We start from the raw sequence: 10,778 nt of genomic DNA on the forward strand, positions 1-10,778 counted from the left end.
AAACCCTGGGATGTGCCAGGACAGGTGGCCCTGACATGTGATGCCTGCCTGCTGACCACTCAGTCAACACTTTTAGAATGGTTTCCAGAAGTGATGTGAAGGGGCAGGCAGGGCAGCTAAATATAGTTCTGGGGCCATGCCTCAGGCTGGCTTCCTGTCTGCTGGTTCACTATGTGCCCATCCCCCATGATGTCCACTGCCAGCTGCTCCTGTGAGCCTTGTCCTCCAGTAGCCATCTCCCCCTGCTCTGAGCTTGCTGCTGGATCTTCACCTGTCTTCAGACACAGTTCTGACCCGCCTGTGGCTAGGCCTGACCCTGACTCGGCCTCGCTGAAGTCTTTTTTAGCCTAAGGTCCCCAGTCAGACCTGTGAGTCTTGTGGGCCTGGAGATGTGGGGAGGGAGGGCTGGGAAAGCTGGAGGGGTGGGTGAGAGGAGAGGTGGGGGCTCTGGAAAATTTGGAACTGTGGCAGGGCCTAGGACCAAGGCCTGTGTCAGAGGTTGAGGCCTGTGGCTAAGATGGGGTCAGTGGGTAAGACTGTGTTTGGGACGCAGGTTCGTGCTTAGGAACTGGAGTTGAGAAAAGGGGCCTGATAGGGGCCATTTTGTGTCAGGCAGAACTGCAGTTGAGGCTGCCTTTGGGATTGAGACCGAGTATCCCTCCCCCCCTTGGCCAGAACCAGAGTCCCTTCCTGTATGGGATGTGAGAGGGCCTTATGGCCTGGCCCTTCTCACTGCGGGGGGCTGCAGACCAGGCTTGGGGCTGGGCTCGGAGCTGGGCTGGGAGCGCGACCTCGCTGGGCTCCCTTGACCGACCCCTCCTCCACCCAGACCCGCCATGTCGGCTGCGCCCGGCCTCCTACACCAGGAGCTGTCCTGCCCGCTGTGCCTGCAGCTGTTCGATGCGCCCGTGACGGCCGAATGCGGCCACAGCTTCTGCCGCGCCTGCCTGGGTCGCGTGGCCGGGGAGCCGGCGGCCGACGGCACCGTGCTCTGCCCCTGCTGTCAAGCACCCACGCGGCCGCAAGCGCTCAACACCAATCTGCAGCTGGCGCGCCTGGTGGAGGGGCTGGGGCAAGTGCCCCAGGGCCACTGCGAGGAGCACCTGGACCCGCTCAGCATCTACTGCGAGCAGGACCGTGCGCTCGTGTGCGGTGTGTGCGCCTCGCTCGGTTCGCACCGTGGCCACCGCCTGCTGCAGGCCGCCGAGGCCCACACGCGCCTTAAGGTGCGATAACCTGGTGAGATCCTGCGAGGGCGGGGCCAAACAGGACTGCTGGGGGGGGCGGGGCCCGACAGGCGTGCCTTGAATTCTGAGCATCAGGCGTGCAGGGGCTTCCGGGATTGAGGGGGACGGGGGCGGGCCCACGTGGCCAGGGAACGCGGTCACAAGACCTGAAGGCAGAGAAGCTGAGCAGAGAGGGGTGTCTTGAAGAGCCGCGCGTTGCGGGTCTTGGGGGTTTAGGGGCGGGTCCTGGCGGGACGCGCGCTGCGTAAACTTGCATTTCCTCGCTTCCAGCGCTCAGATGCTCCTGGAGATGCAGGAGCAGACCTAGAGGAACTTAGGGCGGAGCCTGGCCGAGCAGGGAGGCAGTCAGTGCGTGCGACCCACGCGCTATTCCGTGGGCTGGGTGGTCCTGCCAGGTTGGCAGGTCTGCTTGGCCTAGGCCACGTAAGTCAGGCGGTCGGGTGCGGGGCTCTCTGGGTCTAAACAGCTTCAGGGCATAGGTCCAGGAGCCTTCACCTGGCGGTCGCCAGGTGGTGCCTCACCAAAAGGGTGGTGAGGAGAGGAGGGCACGGCTGGACCTGCTTCTGTATACGTGGGAGACCCAAGTACAGGCTGTTTTTCTGGTTGGAGCTGGAAGTTCTTAGCACACCACTGTGTGTGCCCGGAGGTTTGAGATCCCCGCAAGAGCCCAGCAAAGACACCAAGTCATTGGATAACGGAGACGCGCCCGCATCTCTGCATATACCTCCACACTTGCAGTTGTGTGCACGCGCACTCACGGATGCCTCAAACGCACGCCACAAACACGGGCACACACGCATGGACAACCCTCCAGAGGTCTCCAAGGACACACAGGCACACCCTGATGTGTACGCATCCCACGGGTGGCAGACGCTGGTGGACACGCGTACACATACATGTAGACACGGCGAGTGTGCGTCCATGAAGACCCAAGAAGGTCTGTCATGAAATACTTATTAGACTGTGGAAGAATAAAGGACAGGTGCAGGGACGGGAGGGGCGGGATCAGCACGATGGAGACCCTGCCGTCGTTTCCCAGGGCTAGTACTGAGGCAGGCTTCTGGTGGGTAATCTTTGCCCACACGCATCAGCGTTGCACTGCTCCTCTCCTTGGCCCCTAGACCCCTAGAGAGGGTAGACCCTGTCCTCAGTTTGGCATTAGAGGCACCAGACTCTCCTAGGGCCCAGCATCGCTGTCCCTCCCGCTCCTTTCTTGCTCAGTCCAACCCCCAAGCCTTGGCTGGTGATCTCCTCGCCCAGCGCAGGAGACTCCTCCTCCCAGAACCCCTTCTAGCCCAGGCTCACCTCTGCTGACGATCCCAAAACGCCTAACCTCGGCCGTCTTTACCTGCAAAGAGAGAGCAGAGCCCGTGAAATGGGACCGGGTGCCAGGAGGTCCAGGACCCTCGACGGGGCAAGTAGAGGTGGAATATAGCCCGCCCCAGGCGGCATCAGCCCATCTCGAAGCTGTAGTAAGGAACAGGCCTGAGGTGTGTAGGGGAACTCCAGGAAGGAGCCCGAGGAAAGAGAGGGCAGGGAGGGGCCTGGGGCGGGAACCAACGCCTGGATCCTTGGTGTGGAAGAGGGCTTGGGACCGGAGCCCAGGTGCCGGACTTGGAGCTGTCTAATGGGGACCCGCCCGGCGCTGGGGACTCACGCGACTCCCTGAAGCCACACTGCCTCCTCCTGCATGCCCATGTCGATCAGCACGGCTACCGTGAGCTCGGCGACATAGTCCTCACGGTAGAAGGCGACCAGTTTGTGAGGTCCACAGCGTCTAGCGGCCCGAGAGCCCCCCGCGGGATGTTCCGAAAGCCCTCACGTAGCTGCACCACCCCCAGCTTCAGCTTGAACTTCTTGAACTCATCCGTGGTCAGGCTCTCCAGCGCCTCCAGGATGGCGTCGCGCTTCTTTCCCATGGCTCAGCCCTGTGGCCTCTGGACCTCCGAATGCCCGGCGCAGTGAGCCACCAGGCCTGCCCTGCCCCGCAGCAGGCGGGGCTGCCACCTGGGAGGATGTCCCAGGGAGGAGACTGACCTGGCCGCCGGCCAGGAGAGCCCTTGGTCCAACCCAGGGGCCCAACGGGTGGGGATTCAGCCTGGGCAAGCAGTGCTTTGAAGGGGCTGACTGGTGTCTCCCAGTTTCACCAGGGGTCAGGGGAGTGTCAATTTGTCACAACTACAGGTGAGGTGGGGCTTGATTGCCCTTCCATTCTTCAGAGAAGGAAACTGTAGTTGGAACCCATGGAGGCAGGACTGGAACCCTGCGCTGTCTCATTCCAGGGTGGGAAGCCTTTCAGCAAAGAGTGGCTTTGGCAGGAGCTATTAGGATTTCTCCTCTACCTGGCTAACAGGAGTCACAAAAAGACAGGCCTGGGCAAGGACCCTGCCCATAGATGTGTTTGGTTGGTCAGCGCAGCAGTCACTTAGTAAATTGTCTCCCCTCAGAGTCCACGAGTTTTCAGGGAGTGTTCTGATGATGTACTGCCCTTAAGTATGGGGTGAAGGCTAAGAACAGGGAGGTTGCATTTCTTCTTTCATACACCCTCCACTCACCTCCCTGAAGCCTGGTGTGTGTCAGGCCCTGTGATCTCCCAGCTGGTAGTGGAGGCTGATAATGGCCACATTTGTCATCCTTACAAGGACCTGTGCTGGGGGCTGACTGCTGAGGGGATGGAATCAGGAAAGGCCAGGCTAGGGAGGCGTTAACAAAATAGACCGTGGGGGAAGGGCAGGCATTCCAAGCATCAGGAATGATCAGTTGCCAGCCTGGCTGGAGGAAGAGCTGGCATCGAGGCTGAGCTGGAGAAGGCAGGTTTAGGGTGGGAGGTGTGGGTTTGGGGGGTGGTATCCTCATCACTTCTTCATGCACCACCCCCCAGACGCAGCTCCCCCAGCAGAAGCTGCAGCTGCAGGAGGGACGCATGCGCAAGGAGAAGAGCGTTGCTGTGTTGGAGCATCAGCTAACGGAGGTGGAGGTGAGGGCACAGCCTGGCGGAGTCTGTGGACTTGGGGGCCCAGGCTGGGAGTCCCCAGCCAAAGTGCTTTTGCCGTCTGCCCCCTCCCCAGGAGACAGTGCGTCAGTTCCGGGGGGCCGTGGGAGAGCAGTTGGGCAAGATGCGGGTGTTCCTGGCTGCACTGGAGGCCTCATTGGACCGAGAGGCAGAGCGTGTCCGGGATGAGGCAGGAGTCGCACTCCGGCGGGAGCTGGGGGGCTTACGCTCTTATCTGGAGCAGCTGCGGCAGATGGAAAAGGTGCTGGATGAGGTGGCCGACAAGCCACAGACTGAGTTCCTCATGGTGAGTGATTAGTCCCCAGAGACCTCATTCCATTGTCAGAGGCCCAGAGAGGGGCAGGGATGAGCTAGGGTCACACAGTGAGGAGGGGTGGGCTCCAAGACTGCCATTATGGTTGTTTAGGTTTAGCACTGCACAAGGACACTATATTTAAGAGTCCACCATTTGCAACAGAGACATAGTAAATTTGTGTATGTATTAGGACAATCTTCTAACAGGTGGAAATAGAGTTTTTTGGGAAGGGGGCACCTTTTCTAAATCACACAGAAGTAAAGGGCTAGGAGTAGCCTCTAGTTCTGAGTTTCTTTTGGCTTCTCTGATTCTTCCTGATCCCACACCTCATCCTTGGAGATCCCCAGTATCCCCCTGCCTGCCTTACCTCTATTCTCTATTTCTCTCTCTCCAGAAATACTGCCTGGTGACCAGCAGGTGAGATCAACCTGGCCCTGCCCTTTTCCCCAAATGGTCCCAGTCATCTAGGGACACCACTGTGCCTGCACATCTTCATTCAGTCCATGGCTATTTCACTGTACCAGGTTTTATGTTGAACACAGAAATGAACCAGAACTGGTCCTTACCTTCACGGACCTCTTGGACTCTGGGCAGGGACATGGGCATCATTGTGTGCTCCATGCTGCTGTGAAGGGAAGGGGTGGGCAGGGAAGGCTTCTGAAGAGGGACCCTTGCTTGAGTGGAACCCTGGAGAAATTACTAGGAATTGGCTAAGGAAAGAGTTGGAGGAAGAGTACTATAGGCGGAGGGAACAGCAAGTGCAAAGTCTGGTAAGTGGGAGAGCAGGTGAAAGTGGTGTGGCAGGTGGGGGCAAACTGTGCAGGGCTGAGGAGGTTGGACCTTATCTCAAAAGAAGGATTTTTAAGTTGGGGTGTGATGTGGACAGGTCTTGGAACTCCACCATAGCCCTGCTCCTCCTTGGGGTACTTATTCCTGCTCCTCCTCCAACTTCACCCCCTGCCTCCTCCAGGAAGGCTTCTCACAGACACCTTCCCCCACCTTCTCATTCTCAGGCTACAGAAGATCCTGGCAGAGTCTCCACCACCTGCCCGCTTGGACATCCAGTTGCCTGTTATCTCAGATGACTTCAAATTCCAGGTGTGGAGGAAGATGTTCCGGGCTCTGATGCCAGGTACTGGGAGGGGCTGGCACCAGATTTGTGTGTGTGACTGCACGGTTGATGGGAGGCTCCAGCCATACATAGACAGGCCTCCCAATCTTAACTAGGGAAGTTATCAGAAGGGTGCCCTTTGCTGCTTTACCTCTGGGGTCCCATACTCCTTTCCCCTAATCCGTGGTAGTGCTCAGAAGAGAAAGACTTTTGAGAATGTGGGGTCTACAGGTGGGTGATTGACATGGAGACGATGCTCCTTACCCCAGGAATGCTGCTGCTGGTGGAACTAGGCATGGGAGACTGGGGCCTGGGTTTGATTCAATGTGTCATCCCCACTGACTTCCTGTATCATCCATGGTAGATGATAATCCCTGCTAGTTGAGGGCTGAGAATTTGCAGAGCTCCTGGGGACTGCCCTGGGTCAGACACTGATTGTGGTGGCCTGTGACTGGGGAAGCCTGAGGGCTTAGCCTCCCCTCCGAAGAGCTAGAGTACATCTGGTGCTATGGGTTACAGAGCTCTAGGACATATATCCATGGCCCATGGAACCCTCATTGCCTTAGGGAAGATGAGAATGGAAGAACCCCATTTTATCCAAGAGGAAACTAAGGTCCAGAGACTGGGTCAAGTCTAGCTGAGGTCACACAGCCAGGTGGGGCAGAGGCTGGCCTAGGACCAGGGTTCCTGACTCGATTCCTGCTCTGTGATCTTGGGTCTTGGGGTGTTTTTGGGCCTCAGATGGGGAGTTATATGTATCAACCTAATCCTCCCCACAACCTGGAGGGAGGCAATTATGATCTTAGTTTACAACTGAGCAAACTGAAGCTCAGAAGGGTGCAATCTGTAGCCCAAGCCAGTAAGCAAAAATCTCACCTCCCAGAGATGTTGGCAGGATTAGAGGAGATAAAACCAAAGAAACCCACCTCTGTGGAGTGGATTGTGATCCTAGCTACCCTATAAGACAGAGTAGAACTGCCCCATATATAGCCAAGGAATGCCTGGAGGATTCCAACTGCTGACAGCTCTTAACGGCCACCAGGATTTCAGAGGAGATGAGGCTAGCCATAACTCAGAGTAAACTTTGGTTGGAAAGGGGCACAACAAAGGCCAAGGTGCAGGGGCCTGACAGTTGTCCTTCTGGCAGCGCTGGAGGAGCTGACCTTTGACCCGAGCACAGCACACCCGAGTCTGGTGGTGTCACCGTCAGGTCGCCGCGTGGAGTGCTCTGAGCAGAAGGCGCCGCCGGCTGGTGAGGACCCGCGCCAGTTCGACAAGGCCGTGGCGGCGGTGGCGCACCAACTGCTTTCTGAGGGCGAGCACTACTGGGAGGTGGAGGTGGGCGACAAGCCGCGCTGGGCCCTCGGCGTTATTGCTGCCGAGGCCAGTCGCCGAGGCCGGCTGCACGCTGTGCCCTCGCAGGGCCTCTGGCTGCTCGGGCTTCGCGACGGCAAGATCCTGGAGGCACACGTTGAGGCCAAGGAGCCGCGCGCACTGCGCACACCGGAGAGGCGGCCGACGCGCATAGGTCTCTACCTTAGCTTTGGCGAGGGCACCCTCGCCTTCTACGACGCCACTGACCCTGACGCGCTCGTGCTGCTCTTTGCCTTCCACGAGCGCCTGCCCGGGCCGGTGTACCCCTTCTTTGACGTGTGCTGGCACGACAAGGGCAAGAATGCGCAGCCGCTACTATTGGTGGCGCAAGATGGGGAGCAGGCCTGAGCCACCTGGCCAGGTTGGGGAGGGATGCCGGGTCCTGGCAGTTTGGCGCTCAGGCCTTGTTCCTCAGGTCTGGGGGGAGGCAGACAAGAGCAGATGTTGCCGGGGCTGAAGGCTGTGCCAAGGGGGCCAGGGATTAGGGTCTCCAAGAGCTCTGGGAAGGGTGGGGGGCTGATTTCGGTAAGTGCTTGGAGTGAGGCTGTGAACAGGACCCGGCAGGGAAGGGACATCTGAAGGTAGGTCAATAAGGACATCTGAGTTTGGGGGCAGAAAGGCCCAGGGGTTCAGGGGCCTGGAGTGGGCAGTCAGGGAGGCTCCCAGGGATTTTAGGAGGAAACTGAGGTTAAGAGAGGGAGGGAAAAGGGGCAGCTCTGGGGAGGATAGAGGGAAGAGCTTGAGAGCTCTGTAGAGTAAGTGGTCCCTTCAGCCTTAGACTCTCCCCCTCTCACCCTGCAGTAGCATTGAGGCAGGGTGTCCAGACTCTGCCATACCAAAAGGCCTTCACCTTGACAGTGGTTCTCCAACTTGAACATGTATTAGAATCATCCGGAGGATCTATTAAAGCACAGATTGCTGATTTTCTGAGTCAGTAGGTCTGGAGCAGACTACACATTTGCATTTCTAACAAGTTCCAGATGGTGCATGTCCAAGTCGAAGAACTCGGTCCCAGGGTCACACTTTGACAATTGCTGACTCAGAGAGCTCCCTGCCTGTTTAGTTAGCTATCACTGTGGATTGAGACATAGAAAATCCAAAATATGTTCCTCCATTCAACTGACATTTTTAAAATTTGCCAGACCCTATGTTGAATGCTTCAGAGATGAATTAACCTACCCCCAACTTATTCCCTTTGCCTCTGGAATATGTTTACCGAGTGTCTTGGACACTGAAGAAATTCCCCAAATTGTCAACTCAGAGAAAGTGCCTGATGCTAACCCCACCCTGGGCGCTACTGCTTGTGGAGGATAGAAGGTCCCTCTCCTCATGAGATGGCCTCTCACTGCTTACTTGCTGGTTCACAACTTCTTTGGTTTTAACTCAAAGGCCTGTTTCTTGGTTTTTGGAGTAACCATTGAGGCCCAGAGTAAGAGTCCCTCTCTCTTGGAGGGAAAGGCCTTTGGGGATTCCGGTAGGTAGGACTTTAGTCCTATCCTCAGGGCAGATGATGGCATGGGGTCATCTAGTCTCACAGGGTTGTTGTGCTGTGCTGTGTGAAAGGGCCTGGAGACCCCTGGCAAGAGGTACCTATGTGGGGATTTTCGTGGGAGGATGGTGGGGGACGGGACTAAGAGATGGGGCAAAAGGAAGGTGTAGATGGGTAAGAAAAGCCTGGCTGGAGTTGAGGGTTCCTGACTGCATCTTCTATAGGAAAGCCTAGTTAGGTCCCTGGCCCTTGGTGACAAAAGAGAGGATTATTTTGAGTAGCTTGTTTATGCTAGAAAATAAAACAATAAAATTAAAGGATTATTTGGCTGTAAAATTCAGCACTACTAATAAAAACTATTGTATTCTGACTACTTCATTAAATCTGTGTGAAGACACAAGTGACCTAACGCCAGGTCTCTTAATTGCCCTCCTAGCCTTCAGTCTTGCCCCATCTAATCTTTCTAGAAGCACAAAGTTAGATAGGTGACTCAGTTGCTCAAAACCTTTCAGTGACTCCCTGCTACCTGCAGGATAAAGCCTGAAGTCTTTGACTTTGCATTTGAGGCATCCTCTATTTCCTAGCTTCATCTTGTACCACCACTCTGGGTGTCTATATTCTGGCAATTCCTGTACACACCACACAACTCTGCTAGGAATCTCTTTTTCCCTCCCACTCATCCTTTAAGACTCTCCTGAAACACCACCATTTTTTATTCTCTCCCAACCTCTAGTCCCCCAGGTAGGATCTCTCCAGCACCTCCTTTATAACATGCATTGAATTGTCTACATATAGGTCTCCTTGTCATGGACATCTGGGGAGGGGTGGTGGTGTCCAAGAGCCCAAAGTTTCCTTCTGAGGAAGTGAGCCCTCTGAGATGCAGATGCCAGGACAGGGTTAAATGTTCAAGGAGTTTATTAGGGAAACTGCCTGTGAGAGAGAAAACTGGGCGGGGGGGAGGTCACTAGGGGAGCCGTCAGATTGTGTGCAAGCCAGGCCATGAGTGAAGGAGAGAAGGAGGGTAGGTTGGGTGGAGGTGTCTTCGACTGTTATGGGGAGTCTTAGTTATCTAGTGCTGCTGTAACAGAAATTCTACAAATGGATGGCTTTAACAAACAAATTTATTCTCTCACAGTTTAGGAGGCTAGAAGTGTGAATTCAGGGCACCAACTCCAGGGGAAGGCTCTCTCTCTCTCGGCTCTGGGGGAAGGTTCTTGTCATTAATCTTCCCCTTGTCTAGGAGTTTCTCATTGCAGGGACCCCGGGGCCAAAGGACATGCTCCATTCCTGGCTCTTGCTTGGTGGTAATGAGGTCCCTCTCCTCTCTGCTCAATTCTCTGTTTTATATCTCAAAAGAGACTGACTCAAGATACAACCTAATCCTGTAGATTGAGTCCTGCCTCATTAACATGACTGCCTCTAATCCTGCCTCAATAATATCATAGATGTTAGGATTTAGAACACATAGGAAAATCACAAAATGGTGGACAACCACACAGTTCTGGGAATCATGGCCTGACCAAGCTGACACACATTTTTGGGGAACACAATTCAATCCATAACAGAGCCCTCGAGCCAAAGTTGCCCTCTTTTAGGAGTCATGTGGCCTGCCTTAGTGTTGTGCTCAGTTGTTGGCTGGCAGCCGCCCATGGGAACTGTGGGTTTCACAGCCTTTCAGCTGTGGCTCTTGGGAAGTTATGCCAAGTTGGAGTTATATCAGAAAACAATTCTTTTCACAGCTGCCACAGGCACTTTCTGCATAAAGTTGCCCTGGATTGAGCCATGTGCATTGAGGGAAAATGACCCTGTAATCTTGTCTGTGGATGGCTGGCTGAGGAATGGGGTCCCTGAGCCAAACTCATGGTGGGGTGAGTTTGTTGGAAACTCCATCTAACCAGGGTGCTCCTAGTTGGATGATGGCTGCCGTATCAGGCAGGAATTACCAATGCTGTTTTCTTTCTCAGTCAAATGAGGATACTGACCATTAAAAAAAAAGGAGGTAAAACAACCAGGAAGTAGCAAAGCCAGTTCTGTCTACCTCAGAGCCAGTTTATAGCTCAAGGTCCTGAGGTGAATTCCATCTCCAGATGAGATGTTCTACCAATAATGTTGATGTTGTTAGCTGCCATCAAGTCAACTCCAACTCATGACGACCCCAAGGACAACAGGATGAAACCCTGCCTGGTCCTCCATTGGCTGCAGATTGGACCATTGTAATCTATAGAGTCTTCACTGGCCGATTTTCGGAA

At 55.3% G+C, this 10,778-nt stretch overlaps 1 protein-coding gene across 1 annotated transcript; it reads left to right on the top strand.

The window, feature by feature from the left end:
* The first annotated feature begins 251 nt into the window (after positions 1-251).
* On the top strand, positions 252-7,476 carry TRIM72 (tripartite motif containing 72). Its single transcript, XM_049904478.1, has 7 exons — positions 252-368; positions 830-1,226; positions 4,129-4,224; positions 4,316-4,546; positions 4,950-4,972; positions 5,569-5,687; positions 6,814-7,476. Exons 2-7 carry the CDS (start codon positions 837-839, stop codon positions 7,386-7,388), a joined length of 1,434 nt encoding a protein of 477 aa, XP_049760435.1. The 5' UTR covers positions 252-368; positions 830-836; the 3' UTR covers positions 7,389-7,476.
* Positions 7,477-10,778: the final 3,302 nt, after the last annotated feature.

This window comes from Elephas maximus, chromosome 12 (genome assembly GCF_024166365.1).
Source record: "Elephas maximus indicus isolate mEleMax1 chromosome 12, mEleMax1 primary haplotype, whole genome shotgun sequence".
NCBI classification, from domain to species: domain Eukaryota; kingdom Metazoa; phylum Chordata; class Mammalia; order Proboscidea; family Elephantidae; genus Elephas; species Elephas maximus.